Here is a 25,952-nt window from a genome sequence, read left to right as displayed (position 1 = left end):
GACTTTTATATATTTACTTGGCAAGAGTAAAAATTACACATTACTGCAAAACAAAAAAAGATAGGATTTGATTGTGTCTCCTCTGCTTATATTCCTCCTGCCAGACACTGAAGAACACAGGCTGGCCCTTGTGCTACAGCAAGTGTGCAACCTGTACAGCTCAGGATTGTACTTACTGCCTCCTTCTTAAATCAAAATTGTACACATCACTACCAATGAAGCTGTTTATTTGATTGCTTAACAGTATGCAAAGAATCATTACAAATTGTGCTGAAATATCAGTTCAGTCATGAACCTATATAGATACTACAGTATGCGTAAACACAGCTTTTTCCTGACATGACACTATCGCCATTGGGTAAAATTCACTACTGTGGAAAGGGCCAGCACCAGGTCTTTCTAACATCTACAGTGCATTTAAGCATAATTTTCATAATATTAATGGTTCCCTGACCTTCCTTCCAAACTCTGGAACGAGATAGAATTTTACCCTGTGCTGTATGTCTGAATCACCTTCTGTATTTTCATGTTATACTTTCTCTGCCATGAGAACGTGCATTCTGCTGGAATTCAAGTCACCTATTCGGTTTTGCATAAATTAACATTGCTACTGCAAATGCAAACCCAAATGTGCATTAGATTATATGCATTATGAAACACTACTGTCATTTTGTCATTTTAAGCACTGGAGTGCCGTATGCTTGCTAATGACACAGCATTTTAAAAGACTGAAAATTATTAGGACACAATAAAATTCACTTGCACTGACTAGTCCTTCTACACCTCTTTTTCTGACATGGTTCTGAATTTATCATCCTTTGAAAGTATTTCAGAATTCATGCGAACCGTTTTTCATGCCCTGCTGGGCAAGACAGTTTGTAAGAGACTGTGTTAAGATAGATGGTTTACAGTCTTATTCTTCAGATCATAAGAAAAGACAGATACCTGGCTTTGTATCATCATTGATGTCAGCAACTAATATTATCTTAAGCATCAATGAAAATGATAGAATTAACTTGCCAACTCAGGCAAACTTGAATTTCTCCACTTTTCCTTCAATTCCCTATATTGATTTATTTTAAGAAAAATTTAATCTCCGGGCTCCTCTACTAAATGTTGAAAGGTAATGAATTTAGGGAATCGGAACCTATAAACCAGCAAAATGTCCTTATGGCAAGGTTGCTCACCCTTTGTAGAAAACAATTTCTAATCCAACCACTTCATTCACTTTTCAACAAAGCTTAGCCCTTTAGGAGGTATCACTCACACATTCTTTCGAATCTATAATGGAAAATGTGTAATTTTTAAATAAAAAACCCCTACTTTGTATTTTGAAGACTTGTAGTGTTCTCAGAGAAGTCAATCTAGAGCCACTCAAAGCAAGAAAATAGATAATACTAGATGGGGGATAAGATTTGCATAAAATCTATTTATATTGCTCTGACACAAGAAAATGTACTCACTTTCAGGTCCCTTTATAGCCAGAGTGATATAGAAGCAAGTACAAATTAAAATTAGCTCTTTTATTTTCTACCTTTGGGAAATGAAAACAATGATGATGACTTATGGCAAGATCCACTGCGTATCTTTTCCTACAGTCTGATCTACTAAGATACGCTACTGCAAACCTCATTTCTTAAACAAGTTTCTTTCAAGGACACTGCGAAGATGCAATCCAGCCCAAAAAGATTATCAGGATCTTTATACCTGTGGATATCCTATATGTAGGATATATTATCTTAATATAGGATTGTACTAGGTCTGGCTGGGATGGAGTTAATTGTCTTCATAGCAGCTCACATGGTGTTATGGTTTAGATTTGTGACCAAAACTGTGTTTATAAAACATGGATGTTTTAGCTCTTGTTGAACAGTGTTTGCACAGTGTCAAGGCCTTCACTGTCTCCCACTCTGGCCCCACAGTGAATACACTGGGGGGTACGCAAGAGGTTGGGAGGAGACAAAACCAGGCAGATGACTTGAACTAACCAGAGATATTCCATGCCATACAACATCATGCTCAGCAATAGAAAGGGAGAGGAGGGGGCTTAAGGGAGTTAGCTGTTTATTGCTTGGGAACTGGCTGGGCATCAGTCTACCCATGGAGGGTGGTGAGTGATTGCCTTTGCGTTACTTGTTTTATTTTGTTTTCTTTCTCTCTTACTCCATTTCTGCACTTATTTAATAATTTTTATCTTGACCCAAAAGTTTTGTTTTCACTTGTCCTTTTCTCTTCCTCTGTCCCACTGTGAGTTGGGGAGAAGTGAGCAAGTGGCTGTGTGGTGCTGAGCTGCCAACCAGCGTTAACCCACGACAAGGACGACTCCTAAATCACAACAACTTTTAGAGAAATCTGCAACCCTTCTGCTTTGAATCACAATAAACTGAAAGGCTTGGTCAGGCATGCTTGTCTACATAGGGGATGCAGGAGTGAAGTAATAACCTTCACAATAGCAATCCTCATGTAGAAGATTAATGAGATCTGGTAGGTGGAAGGCCAAGGCTGCAACCTAACTCTTTCCTTGTGGGTGCAGGACACAGCTTATATATGCCTTACTCTCTATGGCACATCTATTTCTTAGACGCTGGTACCTGAAGGTTGGATTTACATTGCCTTTTGTATTCAGTATTCCAGATTAATAATACTGCTTAGCTGCTAAAGTGGTTAGCAATATATTGCACTGTGCAGGTTTGTGTTATTTAGCAATTCTGACATGATTATACTGGAGGAATTCACTACAAAACTTTACGGAGCACAAAAGGTTAGCAGCAGCGAGGGGTACTGCTGAGAAACACTCCATCCTGCAGTAGCACCATTTATGATGAAAATGACTATCGTTTGCACCCTGAGTTAGCATGAAGCCCTCAACTCCCAGGGTGACAATGGTCACTATGCTGCAGTTGCTGCAATATTTCAATTGAAGAGAAAAAAACAGGGAAACTCTAAGAAATGCAATGTGTTAGTGCCAGCATTCTGTCTAGCTATAATAATTTAAATCACATTTTCTCCATGTAAAGAGGTTTCTCTGTAATATTCCATTAACAAATATTTTTTCCCTTCCTCCCTCAACTGGCATGTGCATACACACATCAAAGAGCTTCATTTCAGTTCAGTGACGGATTAGGTGAAGGCTGCTCAATGACAGATACATGTTTCTAAGGCACCAGTTCCATTTTGAGAAACAATTCAGGTTTCCAGTGGTATATCTGCAGAGGGGAACTATGTGCATGAGTCTAACATACACTCGCCACTGCTGCTTAGAAATTCTTTGTTTTACCCACTGGCCCTTGAATTTTTTTAGGGCTTAAATTTCCAGAGGAATTTGGTGCTACATATGGAAACCTTTACTACTCTGCTGCCCTCTCAAACTCCCAACCCTCAGGTCCTTAGGTTTCCTGTACCATTAAGAAAGGTATGCAGGCACATGGGGTGGGTCTCAGAGCAACCAGTGTGCCGTACGCCCTAAGCAGCATACAGAAAAGCATCTGCATGAGCAGAATGTGGCATAAGACCTGCCTCTTTGAAGACCATATACAGTTAAACTAGACTTGGGTGTAGCATTGGGTGCTTTTGGAAACGTTACAGCTGAATCCACAAATTGGTTGGTACTTGTATGGTGCATTGAGCACCTTCTGAGTATGAAGCATCATATGAATTAAAAGATGCTTTTACATGCACAGAGAAGGCGGTAGGAGGTACTAAGTGGAGGTTTCCCAGTTTTCTCACTGCTGTGGACAAATTCCTTTATACTTTATTAAATATGCCTTTTGCAGTGCCCAGTTCTGCTGACTCCCTGATTTACTGAAGTGTGCACGTGGCTGCAAGGTGAATGGGAGGGACCTGCCAAGCACTAACGCCTCCCCAGGTGTGGGCTCTGCGCACTGAACCACACGGTTCAGTTGCTAATATGGGTCCTATACTAGGACTTCCCTTCACCCACCAATCCTTGGTTATTATTTGTGTGATTATTCCAAATTATGTTTATAGAATATGTTTCATCATACAGTTACCTAACAAACTCCTACCATAACACCCCATAAAGCAAGTCAATAGAGCTATATTTTTTCTTCCTTCCTTCCTCGTATTTTACATCAACCATCTTGACTGACAGCTAGTACCTAAAACCCTCTGATCTAAGTACTTGAGCTTCTTCACTTAAGTAACCTTCATCTTTCTGTGCTTCTAACTTTCTACTGTTTGTCATTCTCACTTGCCAAATTATGTCTAACGTTGATTGTGAACTGCATGATGGTGTATTTTTATGTACTCTATGAAATGCTTAGTACAGTACCAGAATTCAGAAATAGCTTATTTATGGAATACTTATCAGCACAGCATTTAATATCTTAAGCTCTACAATTTACTTTACTCTCATATATATATAAAACCCAGAAATATTGAAATACCCACTATGATAGATAAATTGGTTATAATTCCTTGTAGAGCACATGCATGGAAGATCAATCTCTGTTCAGATGATTGCAAAAAATTTAGTAGTCAAGTTAAGCCATATGAATAATTCTTTCTTTTTGTTTCACAAATCAAAATCTATTCCTCTTGGACAAACTGTTATGTCACCATGCATAATTTTGGCTTTCTATAAAATTACTTTAAAATTTGATTTTTTTAAAAAAGGAATAACCATAGTTTCCCAAACATGTGATCAACATTCTCCTACTCAGATTTTTGCACATATCTATTTACCTGCCAAAAAACCCCTAATATTTTTCAGTACTTTCTGTAGTCTTTAGGTGCTAAACAGCTGGAGAAAATTAATTTCTCTTTTTGTCTAACCAAAGAGCAGCAAAATTGTACAAGTCTCCTGCATCCTTCAAGAGTTCGAGTTGACTAACCCTGTCTTGAATGGACCATTCCAGTAGTGAGGAATGTAACTTCTAAGTTCATTCGATATTGAGCCTTTCTCTTGTGACCTGTCTACCAGGAATTTTGCTGATAATACCAATTTATTTCACTTAAGAGAGTGGTTACTCAGCAGTCAGGGAAATTTTTCAATCACTGCAATGTGGTTTGAATTGAACTTTGTTTGACTCTTGACTCCTGCTGAGAATTATGTAGGGTACAAAATATTCAGATCGGTATTGTCAAGTTTAAAAAAAAGCCAGGAACTGGACATTCTTGTTTATGGATGCAGTGCAGAAAAACCACCAGTAGGGAAAGAGAGTTCAGAGCAAGGTTTGCAAGGGGCTGCCATAAACGTTATGGGAGGGAAAATATTTTAAATTTATGAACAAATCCTTGTCAATGTCCTTTATAAAATGTTTCTGAGTAGCCAAGTGTGCAAGATAAAGCTGCATAGGTTGATTGAACTAGTACAACCAGCAATTGTGAAATGAATAATCCAAAGGCTTGCTGACCTTGGCAGCAATACAGAAGCAATCTTTACATAAGAATGAAGTGTTCTTAGATTATTTCTCCCAATATATTAGGTTTCAAACATACTTCTACTTCACCTTTGTAAGAAGCTTTGAAATCCCCAGGTGAAAAGTGCTATGTCCAGTTACAAGAATAAAGTATGAAAATATATGCATCTCTTTGTCCTGGCTATTACTTTTCTTGAACATGTATATTTACTGCTGATAATGCAAAATAAATCCCATTGCCCTTATGCAAGATAGTTAAGCTCTGTTACGTCCTCTGGACATCAGCCAGAGCTCTCCAAATTACCATAGTTTTTTGAATATAGGCCTCTCTCTTGCTTTTAAAATAAAATTAGAGCAGTCATTTCCTAGGAAGGTGGGGAGAAAGGAGCAGAAGAATACTGAAGCCTGACACAAGGATGCTAACTCCCATGCCAAACTAGACCTCCTTTGCTTACAGGGACTGTGCAAGCCCCCTTAGTCCAAGTTTGCAGAATTAGGCCTTGAAGTGATTTGGATTAATTATAAGGAAAATAGGAGCTGCCAGCACAGGTGGAAAAAAGGATGCCAGGGCATTAAAAATGGCAATATTCACAAAAATAGGTTGATTATCATCTGACGCACTGAGCAAGCCAAAGATCTCTGGGGCAGGAAGTACTTAAGAGCCCCCAAAATCTCTCCTTAGTCATTGTATAACAAAAGGGAACCAATATGCAGAAAGACAGGCACAGTGCACACGGTCTGAGTTTCACAGGATTTTTTTCAAGGTAAACATTTTTTTAATATCATTGCCATAAAGGATTTAAAGGCTTCAGGGTGAAAGTCAAACTGTTCTCAAAGCTGACTACCCTACGTATCTGTGCATATTTCATGCAATGATTCAGCATTTCCACTCTGACGACATCCAAGATAGATGTCACAAGCCATCTCATATACAAGATGGCTTATTTACATTCCCTACTCTCACCAAGCATCATCTAAAATTATTAGCAAACTAGAGTGGAGACTGGATCCAGTTTACCTAATTTTAACAATTTTAAGAACTATCAATACTTATTACGAGAACCAACAATTATTAAAGAGATTTATTTAAAAATCTGAAAGCAAATCATCTATATATGGTCATTCTTGTTTTTAATAGAGATAATATTGAGTAGCTAAATTAAATGCTAGTAATTCAATATGGAGAGATACAGTCCTTATTCTTAACTGTTTTTTCCCTGCCACTGCTTCTTTTTCATTCCTTTCCACTTCCTTGAGGCAGGCTCAATTTTCTTGCTATTTCCCTAAACTCTGAGAGCTCCCGCTCCGAGGTAACAGGCAGCATTTTTTTTACAACTGGTTCTAAGGTAACAGCAGTCAGAAAGTGCTGTTTTGAAACAAAACAATCCACGTGTTTTCCAAAACCGCTTCTCCGTGCTAGGAAGCGCCTGAACCCTTACATTCCTTGCAGCACAGATCATCTGAAGGTCAGTCTGCTGCTCCACAGCTAGATCTAAGCTTTTAGCAAGGGAATTTGCTCTCCCTCCAGCAATCCAAGGTAGAGTGCAACAAGCAGTTTTATGCCTTTCTATAGCAACGATTTTATCTTAAACATTCATATGCATTATTCCCTCCATTTAAGGAAGCCTAGGAATGTGCTCCACTGGGGGAGGTGACATGGAGATGACAACAGAAAGGAGAAGTATCTGGCTGATCCAAGGCCAGGTACTGGTAAGCACCATCCTGACTAGAATGTTTAGTCTTCTACTGACATGTAGACAACATACCTGCTCATTCTTGGAAAGTATATAAAAAGCACTCTTTGCTGTCTCCCTACCATACTCATAAGAACAGCAATTTTGAAGAAAAGCAATATAGATATGGATGCTATGGGTGAAATCCAGATTGGCCTTTTTGCATCAATAGAATCCACACAAGTAAATGACAAGCAGGATTTCATCCCATATTTTTTGATACTGCCCTCATCAGTAACGTGATTGTGGCTTTATAATGTACATTATGATTCCAGTAAAATATTAAGAATGCAGTCATCAAAATACAAAAAAAGTTACATTACGATTCATTAAAATGATGTTAAGTAAAAACAGTAGCATCTTATACAGCAATTTGTTTACTCGTGTTGAAGATTTCCACAATGTACTGCATTCACACGTGGCATACATACGTACACACATTCCCACACAGTATACTGTGTGCGTTCAAATGCATAAGTAAAACTTGCTGGAGTCTTCAAAAATGACCATCTGCTACATGCACCATATTTTGGTATCTCTGTATAGATGCTCTAGTTATGTACCATCGTTTCAACATTCAGTTCTTTATCCATTAACCTGGCCAGACCATCTGGACACCTTAATGAATCTATTAATGAATATCAATCCTCTAATCAGCACATGAAATCTCATAGGTACTCACCCTGCAAACTGGGCACTGCCAGTGACTACTGCTGTCTCTAAGCCTGAACTCATCAGACAAACACTTGGAATGATACACACGAAAACACAGGTCACATATCAACACCTCTCCAGGCAAATGGCATTCAAAACAATACCAGTCATGATTTTCTGTCTCCCAGTCCTACAAAAAATACAAAATATTTTGGTATGATATTCTGTCAAAATCTGCAGGAACTAAGAACAAAATTGATATGTCTTGAAATCCAGCAGCAATTAGACATTATAAACATTTAAAGAAGTGTATAATGTTTAAAAACAGGGGAAAACCTACATGCTTAAAGATCTTTATCAATTTAATACACACTAACTCCAATAGAATATGAATGCCAAGTTTTAGTTTTTTCAAGTGTCTGATTAGTAACAATTTCAATATGAGCTCTGTCCACAATGAAAAGTGGGTTTGTTTTCTACCTTTGTGTAAAAACACTTGTTGACCTCTCTGTATTAGACTACAAACAAAAGTTTGTGCACCTCAACAGACCATACCTATTTCCTTGGACTATTTCCTCTTGTTTTGATTGTTACAGTTTATTTTCAACTGTAATTTTCTGAAGGGCGGTCCCTTCCAGTCTTTACTCTCTTAAAACTGACAACTTTTCAGCATCGAAGTTTTGAGTTACAAGAAATAAATGAAATCATGAACCTATTACTGCAAGAAATGTTTCTGCTAAGCAATCCCGATGCAATTCAAAAAACAGAAAATGTTTCACTTGCAGTGCCCAATGGCACTAGGCTTATTCCTGAAATGTTCTACAGAAGACAAAGGATATGGTTCTGCTGATGCACAGATGTCTTTAATACACTCTTCCTTGAAAATTCAGCCCCAACGGCCAAATTCTGACCTTTGAAACACGTGCACAAGCTTTGCTGAAGTAAATGAGAGCAGCATGGATATAATTTGGAGGCAGAATTTTGCTCTAAGAATCTACAGTAAGTACTAAAACCAAGCAGAACTGCCAGTGGCCACCGTTAAATGTTGATGTTTGTTATCTGAAATGCCACGCTTTTCCCTACACTTAGAAGGCAAAATAGCTGTCATATCTCAGATAAAACTCCCAATGCCTTTTCATGTCAAATGTCACTTTTCAATGGGTTCAGATCTCTGAAAAAATTATTCCTATTCTTCAATAAATTATCTTGATAAAAATCTGATTGAGCTATTTTTAGTGTCGTTTTGTAAAGGTGGAGTTAGCAATTCCCACAAACTGCCAGAATTGGCATTTGTCCGATTCTCATTTTCCCATGCCTGGGAACTACGGTCATTTAAGTCCTTGTGTGAGAGGTCTCCTCCAACGGAGCAGCGCAAGAAATGCTACACAGAAGTGGCACTTCCAGTCCCTTCTGCTGAAGAGCAGCTGTGTTGTGTACATAATTCATCTGACCAGAGCCCCCACAAATATATGAGATTTAGGGAGAGCCTCAACCCAGCTTGCCTACACTAAAGTTTATATACCATGAATGTTGGGGCATATTGCAGGGGCAGTAAATTCAAGGGGACAAAAAACCCCAAGCAACCTTTAACCAATGAGTTTTTAACTCAGAACTTTGCCCTCCTTTGTTGTTCAGATTAACAGTGTAACTTGACTCTTCTATTGTTTCTCCTCATTTAATTTTACTTGCCAATTCTCTGTATCTCAGAATGGGATAATAATACCACCAAATTTGTCTACAAAGAACAAATTATCATTTCACCAAATCCTTCCCCTTCCACAAAGTCCAGTGGCAGTGAACTCTGGGAGCTCTTTTTTTTTTATGATATTTTAGAAACAACTAAAGATACTGCATTGTCAACGTACTTGATTTGCCTGTAGACTGAGAAAAATCAGGATAAAGTATTGCTTTGTATTTCTTTCATATTAAATGTAATGCTTATCTTCTTTATAAAACAAACAAACAAACAAAAAATATCAGATGGCAGTAAAGGGCCAATTAAGCAAGAAAAAGAATCAGTTTTGATTAAAGATCTATCCAGATAAAAATCAAACTGAGAAGACCCCAATAGGTCCCAGCTACTGAGGAATTTCACCACAGAATCAGGATTCCAGGAGTCTTAATTTTTATTCATACTAGCTACTTATTGGTATATCCCAGATATTCCATTGTTAGGAAATATGCTGGCAAAGAGATGTGGAATTTCATAAACATATAAGGAAATATACTTGCTGGCAAGAAAAATCATACACTCAAGCCAGAAACCATGACGTTAAATAAAACACCAGAAGAAGCTTCCTTCAGTATTCACACTGTAAAGTTTTGAAAAGATCATTATTTCTAAATATAATCACCCAGGTTTTCACAGAAAAGATTTCTAGTTTAATGCAGTATATTTAGTGCATAAGCATATATAAAACATTAATTTATGCAATATATTTGAAAAGTTAATAAAGAAAATAAAAAAAGGTACATAGCCCTTGTGAACAACTACACTATTGACTTCAACAGCAAGGTCAGAGGCATTAATTTTGCTCCAACAGCAATGAAATGTTATTGCTTCTTTTGCTTTACATAAGTTTGAATGGGAGGAGAATTTTCTCCCAACGTATTTTTTTTTTCATGCAGGATATCAGATTCATTTAAATGGCTCAAACTCTGACTGTCAGTGCTTGGGGTCGGACAGGTCAAAATTCTCCGCCAGCTGCAAACACGGTTAAGTCTGCATTTACAAAATACACCACCAGGTGTCATCAGCCACTCCAAAAATGACTGATTAAAGGGCAACCATTGTAATAACATCTTGAACTGTAACATGTGAGTAACCACTTCCAGCCCCCAGGAGAGAGAAAAAATCATCAAACTACATACATACATAATGTAGACTAAACTCAGAATTGGAAGTGATATGGATGATGGTGGTGGTTAATATAGTAAACTAAGCTATCCTAATGGAAGACAGAAACGTAATAGAAAATATGACAGAATTCAAAACCACATAGTGCAAAAATTGTTCACCTTGTTTTTTGCTGCTGTCTGGGAAAAAGGCTGCATACCGTAGGCCTTTCAAAATAAAAACAAAACAAACTTTGTATCTATACTGTAAGCCATCTGATTATCAGGATATACACAAGGCTAGAAAGAATTCATGCACAGTGACCAGGAAATCAATCTGTTACTTCTAACATCTGGTTGCATACATTTCCTCCTGCATTTCTGGTATGCTACCTAGTGCTTTTACCACATTTTGTTTCTTTAAACTATCCCATGTACTTATATCATTAAAAGAACCCAACACCCATCTTCTTCCCCATATACACACCCACCACCAGGCCAATTTAGAAATCGTCAAGAATATTAATGATTGTTAATTAATGCACTCTCTTTGATACATAAACCTTCTTTGGCCGTCTAAAAAAGATCCCTGTAACATAATTCACTGCATAGGCAGTGGCCCCACCAAAATCAAAGCAACGTCTTCTTTGATGCACATTATCAAAGATTAATCTATCACTTTATCAACAAAACTCACAGTCCTTATTTGTGTATAAAAGGTGATATGTTTTCCCGGGGCCGTGTGGAATGACGGAAGGATCTTCGCCACAGGGACTCAATTTGCCAATAACCTTATTTCCTGAGGCAGGGCAGGGAAAGCCTCCTGGGTCACCGCGCTGGCAGACGAAGGGAATCCTCTGCCGGCAGCACCCGGCTGCCCAAGTTCAGCAGTTCAGCGGCACCCAGTGACTGGCCACAACCCCCAGGAGGGAGCGGATTTGGCAGCAACGCTGCATAGCTCAGCTGCAACAGGAGGCCTTCCCCCGTCATTTTACTCAGCTGCCCGTTGCATTTGTAGATACGTGCATCAGCAGGGCAGCAAATGTCTGTTTGGGGGATTGTACTTAATAGCCGAAGAGCTATGCTCTGTTAAGCAGAGTGGGATCTTGCAGTGATAGGGGTCACTTGTGGTCACTTGTTCTTTATATTCAAATCAGTCAAACATTAGATCATAAAGGTCACTTTGCACTGATATAAATAGTTGAGATTTCTCAGCAACACGAATGAAACAATGCAACAATTTTGAAAATATGGCTTAAATTATGTCCGGCACATAAGCTTACTTTTTTTCTGATTTAAGTAGGTTGCCTTAAAGCAAATACATAAATTTATTCTGGAAGTACAGAAAAATAACATGGGACAGAAAATGTCAGGCTATCCAGAACATTTGACAATTTAAATACAGATAAACCCAACAGAAAGGAATGAATCATCATGTCGTAGCCTTTACTGTAGAATAAAATATATAGTTGTTGTCAAGGAAAGAATAATTTTAGTGCATAAAGAAAATGTCCATTATAATGCAAATGTACGTGGAAAAGAAATGCTTACTCATTAGTAATGGAGATTTACTTAGCTGTAATTGAAATAGGGAATCTGTATGTTGGAGAATGTGACATCCTGCTGTACAATTAGCATACCATTAAGTAGGAGATGTGAAGCACATACTGACAGTAAAATTAACAATAACTTACAGGTCACAATTGTAACTATTAGGTCACTTCCATACCTTAGCAAGCCCATAATTATTGTAAAAAAAAAAAGATTAAAAAAAATTAGTAAATTTTTATTTTCCTATAAATTATATGTAGGTATAGCATATGAAAACAACATAACCTCCTTTCTTAGACTGTCTAAAAGGACCACTTTGCCTTTTTATAATGCATATTCCATTAACATAGCTCATTTCTTACCTGTTAATCTGTTTTCTCCAAGTCCCTTAATGGTAGCCCAGATACTCGGTATTAAGTCACTCTACTATCAGATGGAGAGAGGAAAAGGGAGGGGGGAAAAAAGGCAAAACTCTATTCACGAAACTCCCCTTTACGGGGATTTGCTGGTTTCACAATGTTGAACTACATTTCCCAAACCATCCAAATTATGGATATCCTTTGGACCCAACCAGTAAGCTAAAAAAAAAAAGGGTCACATAGATGGGAAAAACAATTATAAGTCAGTTCTCTCTTTGGCGTAATCATGTTTATTTATGAATAATACACATACAGTTCTGCTGTCCTAAATTCAATATGACGCAAATGATGGAAAGCATTTTCCATGGAGCTCATGATTCCCAGCATTTCCTGTGTGGCACTTGTTCCATAGCACTCTTTGGACGTTTTTTTTCCCCAGTTGCTTTGTTTCAAGTGCTTCTCCAGAGTTTCTTTGCTGCTTACCTATGCACTGCTGTGGTGTTTCTCTATATCTCTCATCCACACTCATGCACACACAGCCTCCAGATCACTGGATTTTCATTCAGACCCACCTGTGCGCAAACTCACGGTCAGCCCTGTGTAGTGTGTGTGCTTTAACAGTCCCTACAGCTCCAGCTATCTAGCGGATAAAGAATTTTAAACAGTTTTTCGCATTTGGTCTGAAGGAAGAATATTATTAGATACATAGTAGATTTCACCACTTTTTGTATCCTAATGACACTTTTTGGTCTGTCACAGTGGTGGAATCTAGAATGGCAACAAGGTCCATGCCAGCAGAAAGAAGTTGTTTCCAAAATATAAACAATTTTAAAATAGTAGTTTTTGCACACTTCATTTATTTCAAGACGTTTTCAAATCACCAACCCAAAACTTTAGTGTAATCTTTTCCTGACTGTTTCATAACCCTTTGGAAAACTGTAACGGATCTCAATGAATGAGTTCCTACCATTTCTCAGATTCCCGTTTCTTTGACATCTAATGAAATAGGTCATGCCCAATTTGAAGATATAATTTCTGAGGCAAACGTTCTGGATTCTGGTATTTTACAATTCGGGAACAGCCATAAGGAACAGTTATTTCTCTTCTCCTCACCTCCATCAGCTTTAACATCAGAGTTCTTTCAATTTTACCACTTTCAGCTAAGAGAGAACCTTTTAAAATCTTGGATTCTGCTATTAAGATTTCTTTGTTGCCTTTCAGTAACTCTTCGCTGGAACCCAACAAAGTTGACTACCAGTCCATACCAAGGGGACAGATACATTGAAAGAAATGCCTCCCGCAAGAATTACACTTTACTTTTTTCACATCTTTCATTTTGCAACCTGCATCCATCATCATCTTCTGTACTTAATCTTTTGTATTTCAACCTTTCTGCTGTAAATGAAAAGCCTTTATCATAATAACAAGTGGTGCTACTGCATTCTAGCATGGGTGTATCTACCATACCATCACTCCTCTCTGGTATCCGAGTCCTCTCCTTAAGAGGTCTCAGAGTATGCCGCAAGAACCTATGCCCCCATTCACATTAAACAATGCAGCATCTACTTCATTCTAAACACATTTTCCACTCTTAATTCATCAGTTCCTTTCTGTCTTTTTCAAGCAGCATCTGTTCCCATCAAAGCTTTCTCAATTAGACATGAGCTTTACTATAGATAACTGTTAAAACTTTGCAGTGCATTTTGCAGTCTTTATGACTCAACAAACATGACAAACCACTGCGGGGACGCACTACCTATGTCCACTGCTGTCCTCTGCTACAAAACCTAAAGGAAATGCTTCTTACTTATACATTTGCTGTAAACAGGTACTGTGCACTTAAAATTATTTCTCTGTTCACCAACACTTCTCTCAAAGTGTGAATATCAGAATCCGTGCCCCACACAAAAGGCAGTCTGAAACAGGCTCAGACAAGAGCAGTTGTAAGAGCACATCTTGTTTGTGCACAGGCCTCTTTTCTTAAACAGGCTGTATCTCATTGGGTAGTAGCTAGTAAAACATCTTCAGCTTATCAGAGATCTCTGGCAGATGTTGGTTTTCACTCAGACATTAGCACACATTGAATACTACCTGGGTCAAACAAACATAATGTGTCATGTAACACCATTCCCAGTATTTTTTCAAACGCAGTGGGGACACTGTGTATGTTTTTCGCCAGAGGTCCTAGACTGCTGTGAGGGCAGTCCTCCTCCTGCCCTTTGGGTCAGCCTTCTCTTCATGCCACAACATCCTTGGCTCCATCTAGTCCTTAGCGAGCATGAATCCTCCTGTAAGTTTGCTTTCAGTAGCCCACTGAATCTGCTTTTATCTTTTCATCAGAACAATAGGTTAGGCTCCGAACTGAGGAAGGCATGATTAATTCCTTGATGACCCAGAGGACTTACTCCATCTTTGCAGCAGGTAAATGGTGAGCTAGCTGTTTAATAAAGTATTTCCCTTTTATCATTGCTGTACAGGATCCATACTTGACCCGGATGATTGCTTTACAATGATAAAGTTTCTTGGATCATCTCACATTTTACATTTAACGTTAGAGTAATGCATTAGAGTAAATTCAGCATCAAAATAAGCTTTTTTTCTCCCCGGTAGTTTCCTAGATATGTTGCCTCTTGTTTTGCATCTATTTTTTTCCTACTGCTTTTGCTCATCAGAAATGCTCAGCAAATAAACAAGCATCCATCTCTCCTTCAAAGCCAAAAGAGTTCAGCAGCTAGAATCCCTTTATGAAAATTGTTTCACTTTATCTTCTCCTTCTTTTTCTAGAAAACTACGACAGCAGGTAGCTACAATGATGCATGCTTTTACAGACAGGATAATCTGTCCACTGCAAATCAGTTGCCTTTACAGATCCTTTCCTTTGATGACCTGGGCTTCATCTTTAAAATGGATTTCCACAAACTGACTCTGTAGGACTCTTGGTAGGTATTCGTTACCCATATTTTATCACAAAGAAATCCAAAGCAATTATAAGTTCATGTGTCCTCACAACTCCCTAGGCATCTTGCTTAATTTCAAGTACTTATATTGATTTATTTATTGATTTATTTATTATGGCCATGATTTTCATAATCTCAGCAATTAACTGTTTGGGATTTTCTACATTATTTTTAATTTCTCTCATTTTAGAAATCAGTTTTATTCTAAAAAGAACTAATAAAAAATCATTAGTCAAGAGACAGACCAAAATCTCCTTCTCCATAGTGCATATTAAACACAGACATACTTATAGGCTCGTGATAATCCATTTCCATGTTCTTCACTGATAACTGCTTCCTCTTCTGAGGCACTGATGCAAGAAGACTCAGGTTCTGCAGTGATTTCCACAGCCTCTCAGAACACTTTTAGCTTTCTTTCATTGAGTTTAATCTGCAAGCCTAAGTTTGTCTAATTAATGTATTGCCAGTTTGTCTTAAGAAGTCTTCTGTTTCTGGCAGAAACCACCAAAGTCTTCTCTGGATGCCTGCCAAGACAGGTATGTTTTTATTCCCTCTCCCACCTTGTAGGTATGTCTTGGACAATGCAGGGTGAGAGGCTGCAAAGTATAGAGCCAGTTTCTAGCTCCCAGAGCTAAAGAAGTGAAGTTTTTTCAAGAAGCGTAGTAGCATGCCAGCAGCCAAAATGACTACTAAAATCCCTGTCACACTTATCTTCTCAGACTATGAGCTGTGTTCCCGAAGCAAAGAATAAATCTCAGTTTCCCTCCCAAGAAGATCGTGTTTGGGTAGCAGTAGTTTACATTATTTGAGGTGAGACAATACAAATATTCTCCTCCAGGATATTACAAATCAAAAATAGTTTCAAATGGAAATATTTTATTTTCTTTCTTCATGTTCCAAGTGAGTTCAAGGTTAATAGAAACTTTCAACTTATCTCCTCAGAAACTGGATTTGCTTGCTATTAATGTCACTGTTTTTTACTTAGGTTGAGCCAAGAGGAGGTCTGTAGGCTATTTTCATTAGGGAGATGAATCAGTGATGGAGTGAAGTATTTATTAGGTGTAATGCTTTTTATCTCCACATTTTGTATGTGAAGGCTTTGTTCCCCTAGAGAGAGGATGAATCCAGACCAGAAAGAAACCATCTCTTTGCTTGTAGTTCCAAGTTTCCTTCCAAGAACTGTGCACAAAAAGGGTCTCTTCCCTTTCCTTTCTTAAAATACGTTTACATTGCTTTTCTAGCCTTATCTTCTCCATGGAATTTTGTAGTGTTTTTTTGTAGGTTGATGCTTCACACACAGAAACATTTAATCTGAACCAACAGCAGAACTTCCTACCCACTTTGCTTAAATCTCCAACTTCTTGTCCATGTCCCCTGTACTGTAAGTGTGGCTGGTATTGTTTCAGCTGTCAGTGATATAAAGGCATGAGGGCTGCATTTTTTGTGCATGAAGCATGAATATTAGTAAGTCCAACAGCTTTAATGAAGTTTCATTCAGTGACTGGCATGACATAATAATAAAAGATTCAAAATAGTTGCCAGAGATGCAGAGCATTTTGAACCCGCAAAGTTAATAAAAACAACACTACCAGGTCAGGGTTGGCACAAAGGAGGTGGAAAAAACCAACATGCATATTTTCAGAACAAACTCAAGATGGACTGATCTATGTCATCTAGTCCATTAGCATAATTTAAATCCCATGATGGAAGCTTTGTACAGACTAGTTTGACTAGTTTACTCCAAACCTGTAAGTAAATTATCATTCTTTGAACACCCTTTCAATCAGAAAAAACATTTTGTGAAATGTGTGAACAACATCATCAGTATCTCAACTCTAGAACAGTGAGTGAACGCCTCAAAGAAGAATACAGCATTACATTCAGTGAATTTTAAAAAGTCAAGTGGCAAATCTGTGAGAGGTAAGTGAAGATGCTGATGAGGTTGTTTTGCCAGTTTAAAAGAAGTGTCATCTCTTAGGTATGGTCTCTACTAGTGTAATCTTCAGTAACATGAAGATCCTCCAAACAGTGTAAGCTCCTTTTTTAGGGGATGAAAAATAAGGATAAGTAGAGGAGAGGGAAGAAATACTCCTGAACAGATGGGAAGAGAAGAACAAGATTGGAAAGGGAATGCAGAGACTTGTTCCTGATTCTTAACCCACCTGGAGACAGGAAGAGCCACTGGAATGGCAGTGAGGCCATTCTCATGAGCTGCATGCTAATAGTCTTAACGCAAACATAAAGGAGGGTCTTGGCTTTAATACAGCAAGAATTTCTCATCCATGAGGTGGGAGTTCAGAATTCTAATTTGCTTCTCAAGGATAAAATAGTCTATGCTTTGATTTGGCGATTTGAAAATATTTGCTTTTCTGAACTTTCACAAATCCACACCAGGATATTACACCAGTGGACGCTGATTTTTTAGTTCATTAATAAGCAGAATTTTACACTAGTGCACTTTGTGATAATAATTTTGTGGGAAAAATCATTGCCTTTAGCACACAGTGGATTGATATGGTGGCAAAATAAGCTCTGAATGATGGGACCTTAGAGAATGGAAAGATAGACAGCAAAGAAAGATTCAAAGAATTCCAGAAGCTCATTTCCCTTGAGTGCTCTCATGTGACCAGACTGTTATGTGGCCTGACGCTCAAAGGCTCCTCATACTCTCCTGAGGTGTGGAATAAGAGATGAAAGCCAGTCTGATCTTTTCTCTTTCACAAGATCATTCATTAAGTCTTTGCATCAGTGAATCAACAAATGTAAAGAACACTGGTAGTTTCACAATAATTAGGAATCTACCTGGAATGTTCTAGCCTTGAAAATCCTCAATTTGTTACAACATGTGAGAAATTGTATCTATCATGGTTTGGGCTGTTTGGCTTTGGATCAGTGAATTCACACAGGACTTCAGATTAAAGGCAATATGGATGGATAAGACAAATAGAGAATTTTTTAAACACTGAAGGAAATTTTTCTTCATTTGGTGTGACATGTAGTAGTAAGAGCTTTCATGATGAAGGCACTGTCTGTCACTATTGCTGTTTCATATTATCCTTCTGCTTCTAACTGAAATGAATGGGATGCACATTAAAACCATTCCTCAACCTAGTTGTTAGTAGCCTCTAGCTTGCTAGGAATAACTGGTAGCTATGTAGGTTGGTTTTGGTTTGAGGTTTGGAGTTTCTTTCTTTAATTTAAACTGTATTTTATGTACAGAAAAGTTTCAAACCCTCACAGTGACTGTTCTTAAGCTTTTTACAATTATCTTCATATTTACGGAGACTCGAGATGACATAGCCAGTTCAAAAAACTGTCTACCAACACTGACCTAGCATGGAAAAATCAATATAATTACAAAAGCAATTAAGCACGGCAAGTAAGAAACCCGGCCTTTGCTCAATCTAAAACAATTTAGATTAACACAAACATAACGGCCAAAATACTCCTTTCTCATAGACTGATCCTAGCAAAATTGAAGCTGCAATACATCAAATCACAGTAATCACTGGGTGTATGCCTAAGGTCACTAGGGTTAACAAAATCACCTTCAACACTCACAGTGCTGGCAATGTGTTACAACAAAGGTTAAAATGATGAGAAAGCAGTCAGAATGAGGAGAGTGATTATTTAGGCAATCTTGTGACTTGAAAGTATCTGGACTCACTTTGAGCAAGCATCGTTAATTTCTAGATATAAAATATCAGAAAATCCCCAGTAATGAGTTAGCAAGTTATGAATACATGGGTGTGTTGGGAAAAAGCACATTCTACTTCTAATGTTTTCTGAAAACAGAAAAGCAAGCAAACTGCCCCTCCAAATAGCATGCTCTCCACTAAACCAAAAGATCTTTAGAGGGAAGGATTGAAGAGGCAATAATTTCATATGGAGAGGACTAAATGCACGGGAAAATAACTGTAACTAAACCCCAAAGTCGGATTTAACTAGCCAAAAGAGTTGCTGGCTCTTTCTATAAGCAATCAATTAAAAGATCAGAAAATAGAACTCTGTAAGAGAGTGACTTCTTGCAAACATAATCACCTTGTATGTATTTTGTCAGTGAAGAAATAGCTCCAAGTGCCTTAAATAAGTGTGAAGCCTCACTCTTCACATCTCGTTAGAGAATCTGACCACTACAAACCAATTTTAAACCACAGCAGTACTATGAGATATGTTGCATTCAGATGCAAACAATGAACTCATGTTACTAACACATCTTCATTTTGGAAAAGCACAATGGTTTTTGGCTTTATGAACACATGCAGATTGAAATTATACATTCATAATGCCCCTCTCTGGGTCAGTGCAGTTTTATGACTTAAATCATGAGGAGAATTAGCACATTAAATGTTCTAAATAGCTCTGGACCCACTGTCTGTAGAAAAATCACAAAGTAAGTAAATGCCTAAGACAAACTAACTCTAAGAACTGTATCCAGCCCTCCTATAAAGCTACATTGATGCTTTAATTTGATGTTTTTCATTGGAATTAGACTGACCACTATTTTACACAGACAAAAGTACATAAAAGTTATGGCTTAACTGAAAATAGAACGTAATAAGTAAGGAGATGCATGATTCTTTTCTTCAAGAACTACATTTCCCTTTCGTTTCATTGACTGTATTGAAAACATAGTTAACAACACTGATTTGCAAATTTGTTTCTACACCCGAAGAGCACGGAGATAATTTATTTTATGTTGATAATAAATACCACTTCCAAATTCCACAAGTTCCATGAGAAATAAAGTTTTTAGAAAGAAAAAGTAAACTTTCATTACCAGACTTCAGGACTGACATTTCCCTTGCAAGGCAAGAAGCTGCAGAGATTTTGTTGAATTGCATAATAATGGCATCGACAAACAGTGAAAATGCAAAATTCCTAACTAATATCCTCGATATTTATGGAAAATAATTTCTTCTCTCATTTATTTTGTCAAACGCATTAATCATCTGCAAGATGAGAAAGCCTGTAAGATGAGAATGCATTTTGAAAATGTGCAAAACATCTGTATAGATGGCAAATGAGCAAACAAAATGAATACCTGCACAAGCCCTGGAGGTATAATATTTAATATTTGCAGCAAAGTTCTTGGACAGATACTAACCCTTAAATATCAGTTGGAAGACCGTACGTTTGGCAACTGACTCCGTATTTTAAATTTAGTAACTTATATAAAAATATTTCTCCCACGTACATCTGAGAGAAAAAGAGAACAATTTTATATTCTTTTAAATCTGATCATTCGTTTTTCCTGTTTTTCAGAATATTCATTTTCACATGAGTTGTCCCTTTTGGAAGGGCCTCCTGATGACCTCAAACTGTTTTGTCTTTGCACCTCAGCTTGTTGTTTTGTATGATATCCCTAAATATATGAGATTTTGCTTCATTTTTTTACCACAACTTCAACATACCAATAGAACAACGGTAACAAAGTAGTGTAATTTTTTTAACACATTCCACTGAAGATTAACCCTATCAGAGATTGTGCCCTTACTGCACAGATCTATCATTATGTCAACCTATTGGATAGGGCAAATGTTTGGAAGCATGTAAGAAGGCTCCACAGACTATCATCTAATGAATCTTTTTCAAATAGAGCTGTTTTCATAATCTGTATACTTTTAGTTACTGCTACCATTTAGCAACCAGTTCACAGTCATCATTAAAACTAGGCCTTGTGGCAGCCTCCAGTCAGGCACCTATGTAAGTAACAGATACAGGTGCTCAGCAGTTCTGCAGCCCAGGCCAGTAATTTATTTACTTGAATATGGACTTAAAATGCTAAAATTTAGATCCAAAACTTCAAAAACTGAGCAAATACTCAAATAAAAAATGGGAGGAGGGAAAACAGGAATGTGTCCTTTTGCTAACTCCTTGAAACAGCTGTGCTTACTGATGTCTACTGTGGTGCCAGAAAACAAGCTAAAATCCAAGGGCATTTTTGTACCGATGCCAACAGGTAGTGGATCAGTTCTCAAGTCTTTCTCTTTCACGTTATAAGCTTTCCAAGTTCCTGTAGTACCAGTCAAACTGAGTTTGACAACTGGGTCAAGGGTCTGTCTGTATGTGCTGAAGTTTGATGAGTCTGAAAGCCCTGTTCCAACGTTAATAGCCCTATTTCAGAGAGCCCTATCTCCTACAAGTGAATCTCTGAAAAGACTTCTGTGTGTTTGTCCTCACTGAAACGTAACTTGAGCTCATGGTTCAACAGTCATTAGTACCAGATCTGAGCAGTACTGAATTACAAAGAACTTGATCAAGTGCAGACAAAGCATCCGTAAAACTATCCAGTGTGTCCAATGTACAGAACATACCAAACTTCATGGTTTTGCACCAATTGTTGGAGAATGGAAAATATTTGATCTGATGTCAAGTGATGACAATGACACTTTGTTACTCATTAATATTTTTTGAATAAAAGAACAAAGAGAATGACTTTGTGCCAAGTCAATGTGTTTTGCTTCATGTGTCTGCAGCATTTTGATTCAGTATTAGGATCAAGAAGTTGGAGGCTGGGTACTGTTGAAACATGGCCTGGATCAGAAGCTGATTCCTATTTTTGCATAAAACTGTTAAGTCAAGTGTGCACTGGTGTTCTGAACAACTGAGATGGCTATCAGACATATGGACACAGCACAATGCATCAGGGATTATCAGTCACGCTGAAAATACAGTCAGTACTTCTAACCAAAGGGCTATTCATAATGTGACTTAAGCAGCATCTTCAGTCAAGTCAAAGACAATTCTTCATTCCGAGATAAAATAATTACACAATTCTAATGACTCACTGGGAATTTACATGCTGGTTATCTTACAAGTTTTGTTAGAGAAATGTTGCTAGTAAGTAGGATTTTTTGAATGACGGTTTAAGAAATGGCTATTGTGAGGCATTTTGAGTCTTTTTTTTTTCTCTTAGCAACAGAGGAAAAAACCATACTGAATACTTGAGATAACTACAGATCTCAGACTTTATGCCATGTTGAGTCTGCATAGTTAACATCACCTCTAAACTGCAAAAACTGACATAAGAAATACCTGAAAGGGCTAATTTTGAGACGTTTACTCACAGGGAAAATAGTAAAAACAAAGCTACATACCCTTCAAAGGCTCCCTTGAGGGTTTCTAATGAAATTAGAATGAGATAACAGTGACATAATGTACATTAAATACATATTTCAATACCTTATTTTAGTGTAACTAGGATAATTTTAACTAAAATGTTTTCTATTATGGATACTGCTTGTTTCCACTTTCTATTTCTCTCACTTTAAAACAAAAAAAAATAATCTGTTGTTTCACTTTCAGGATCTTATTGATGGCTACAATAACGTAATGAGCATTTCGGTGGTTTTCAGAATTTATTTTCCTGTAGAGTTTTTCTGGTTTTCCTCAAAATTTAAATTATTATCTATGTCCGAGACAATGCTGTTCATTTTACCAGTATTTGATGCAATTTATTTTCCAAGCAACAGTTCATAGTTCAAGTATTTTAAAGTATTTTAAAGCTTTGCCGAACTCTTTTTTTTTTTTTTTTAATTACAAAAACGTGGTCTTGTAGATACAGAGACCGGAATTCTGAACAAGGCAAAGTAATTGTGCAAGCTTTTTCCTGGTCCATGGGACTATTCTCAGTTAACTTTGTGAGTGCATTTCAACCTGTTTAATTCAATTTAAATATTAATTTTACACATCCAGTGGAACAATGTCTGTATGCCTGTAACTAATTTTCTAAGAAAATCCTTCCTAACTGAGTGCCCTGGTATTCACAAATATCTGTAAAGCACATCTTTGCATGTGTATTTGTATACAAATGTACAACTTCTTGTTGCACTTTTGAAAGGGAGAGGAGTTCTTCCTTCCTCAGATTCAGATTAAAGCAAGATTAATCAAAAATTCTTGTCTTCGTTTTTTTTTTTTTTAAAGATACCATCTTTGGGATTTGAGGACGTCTGAGGATTTCAAGTAATACCAATATTTACTGTCTTCCTGTACAGCTGTGGAAGAGAATATTACATAAAAGTGAGGGATGACTGAGCAAAGGACTTTGCCAGTGTTTCACAGCAGAAAACTCAGAACTTGAGAAGAAAGAGCTTTTATGGAATAGAAAAGGTTAAAAAAGTTTAGAGTGCATTAATTCCCTGTTCACAAGCACCAATATAGCATCTATAAATAACTTTAAATAGAAATTAAAACAAGTTTCATGCTAAGATATGAGAAATCATGATTTAGTTTCTCAAAGATTTTATACTCACAATCTCATCTCCTGGCAACCAATATCCTTCTTGTTCAATACCAGCTTTTGACCCTTTACACCCCACCGTCAGGGTTTCAACAATAAGACCATCCTTGACTGCTAAACTCAGCTGACGTGTGGTTTCTTTTGGATGCATACCATGGACTCGAGACATATACCTGCACACAAAGCACAAAAGTCTTTAATTGTTAAACTATAAAATGTGTCAGCAAAAAGATACTATTTTTCAAATTATTAAAAATAATACACAGTTTAAGTTTTAGGTTGCTTTTAAACTGTCAAAATTTATACAATTTCCCCATTTACTCCACATCATCTTTGCCTCCCCTTGAAGTTATCATGTACACACTTAGACAAGTAGTAGCACAGTAACCTACAAAAAAAAATGGTCATATCCCAAAACTAACAGGCACACTGCTTGGGCTTGTCTCTGCTAAACTTCCACACCCATTTGTGCCCCTAAAGAGACTTCTTTAAATTAATTGAAACTTGCATTTCTGTAATATTTCGTATAGCATACATACTGCAAAATGAGTCTGGAGATGTACCAATGAATCTATGTGATGCTCATGATTACAACACACTGATAAAAAATGGGAAATTTATGCATCACATATGAAAACCCAACAGCTAGAGTTACAGTACCAAGTAGTTTTTCTCCGTTTCTTGAGATAACCACAATGATCACACTATGATGAACTGCGCTGGTGAGAACAAACCACATATAGCCTAAACTGTGTATATGCATGAGATTCAGTTCTGTAATGTTGACCTTAAACCAGTATAATTTACTTCTAGACCAACACCAAATATTAACTTGGAGTAAACAACATAAAATGATCTTCCCTCAAATAAAGATGACTTCCCTGTTTGAAGATCATTATACTTCAGAATTTTTTTTAGCAGAATTCCAAGAACATATCTATGAGTCACTGCACATGGGGAAGTGAAGAGAACTGCAATCACATGCAATCAGCAGATAAGTGAACTGACTTGGAACCAATTGTTTTGTGGACATATTTTTCTAGTTATAGCTCTCTTACAATCACAGGGCTAACTGAATTTCTCTCCCGTTTTTGGTTTCTCCAGGTGCTCTACCTTACCTGTCTACTAGCAGAGAAATTCACAATTTGCCTGCTTCAAGACAAAGCTGTCAGCTATAGTATGTTTCATGCTTAATAATGAATTCCAGCATCCACGATTCTTTTACAACTGTCATCACAAACACCTTCACAAAAAATATAATTGTTTGCTATCAGGAGCAAACTTGACGAAAATTTATTTTAAAGCAGTAGCATTACATAAAAAAAAAAAAAAGTTACATCACTTCAGATTTGTTTTTAATAACGTGGCTGACAGGAACTTTAGAAGTTATAAACTTACAATAAGAGATGAAGACCCTCATGATGAGATAAAGAGTAGTCAACCCTCCAATCAACCCTTCTCTTTGAAGACATATGACTTTCAAACCTCTTATTGTTTTGGATGCATAAAGGTCTTGTCCAATCCAGCATTCTCTCTCAAGCTTTGGCTGAGCACTGGTTTACCCTAATCTGATACTTTGGTTTTGCTCTGAAGGAAACTAAACGCATATAATCCTATAGTAAATTTCTGACAGAGTAGAAATGTATATTTGTTTAGTAAATTATACAATCATCAGAGCAACACCAGATATTTATAAATTTCTGTCTGGTATCAGAGGCTTTTACATAAATGCAGCATGTTTGCAGGATCTTGGGGGTTTTTTTAGTGTAAAAACTCTGAGATGCAGATGCTGCCATTTACTGTATTTCACAATGTCTACCACAACATGGTCCAAGTCTGGTTTCTTTGTGCATCCTACCACTGCATAAAAAGTAAGTAATAATAAATTAAATTAATAGAGAAAGAACAAAATTCTGTGCAAATCTGTGATCCAAGCTAATACATACGAATCTTATGCTGGCTAGCAAAAAGGATCGAGGGCCAAGCAACAACTCAGAAGATCAGCACACGAGTTCAGTTCTGTATCACACTGGGTGGATGCTCATCTGCCCATCCTGATCCCTCTCTGCTTCTGTAGAAACCTAAACTCAACATGAGATCCTGTTCACATGATATTAAACACTACAATGAGTTTTCCAAGTTCTCAAAACTCCAAGGAGGGCTTAAACAGGCAGAAACACAAAACTATTATTTCACTTTCAAACACAGTGCCAGTGAACACCATTAGTATGCTGAGACAT

The 25,952-nt window shown here is 37.3% G+C and overlaps 1 protein-coding gene across 9 annotated transcripts in view; it reads right to left on the bottom strand.

The window, feature by feature from the left end:
* ZMYND11 (zinc finger MYND-type containing 11) overlaps positions 1-25,952 on the bottom strand; it is a 107,240-nt gene that overhangs the window by 20,626 nt on the left and 60,662 nt on the right. For 3 of the 9 annotated variants that reach the window (XM_074574152.1, XM_074574155.1, XM_074574153.1), the window contains 3 exons: positions 23,726-23,885; positions 10,787-10,831; positions 7,797-7,958 (listed from right to left, as the gene is read on the bottom strand). In XM_074574152.1, coding sequence (XP_074430253.1) covers positions 7,797-7,958; positions 10,787-10,831; positions 23,726-23,885 — 367 coding nt within the window. Of the gene's footprint in view, positions 1-7,796; positions 7,959-10,786; positions 10,832-11,300; positions 11,463-23,725; positions 23,886-25,952 lie in introns of those variants that run through there. The other 6 variants (XM_074574154.1, XM_074574157.1, XM_074574159.1 and 3 more) reach the window with 4 other exon arrangements.

This window comes from Larus michahellis, chromosome 2 (genome assembly GCF_964199755.1).
Source record: "Larus michahellis chromosome 2, bLarMic1.1, whole genome shotgun sequence".
Lineage (NCBI taxonomy): Eukaryota > Metazoa > Chordata > Aves > Charadriiformes > Laridae > Larus > Larus michahellis.
Note: the sequence above shows the minus strand (reverse complement) of the source record. Positions and strands in the feature narration are given on the sequence as shown.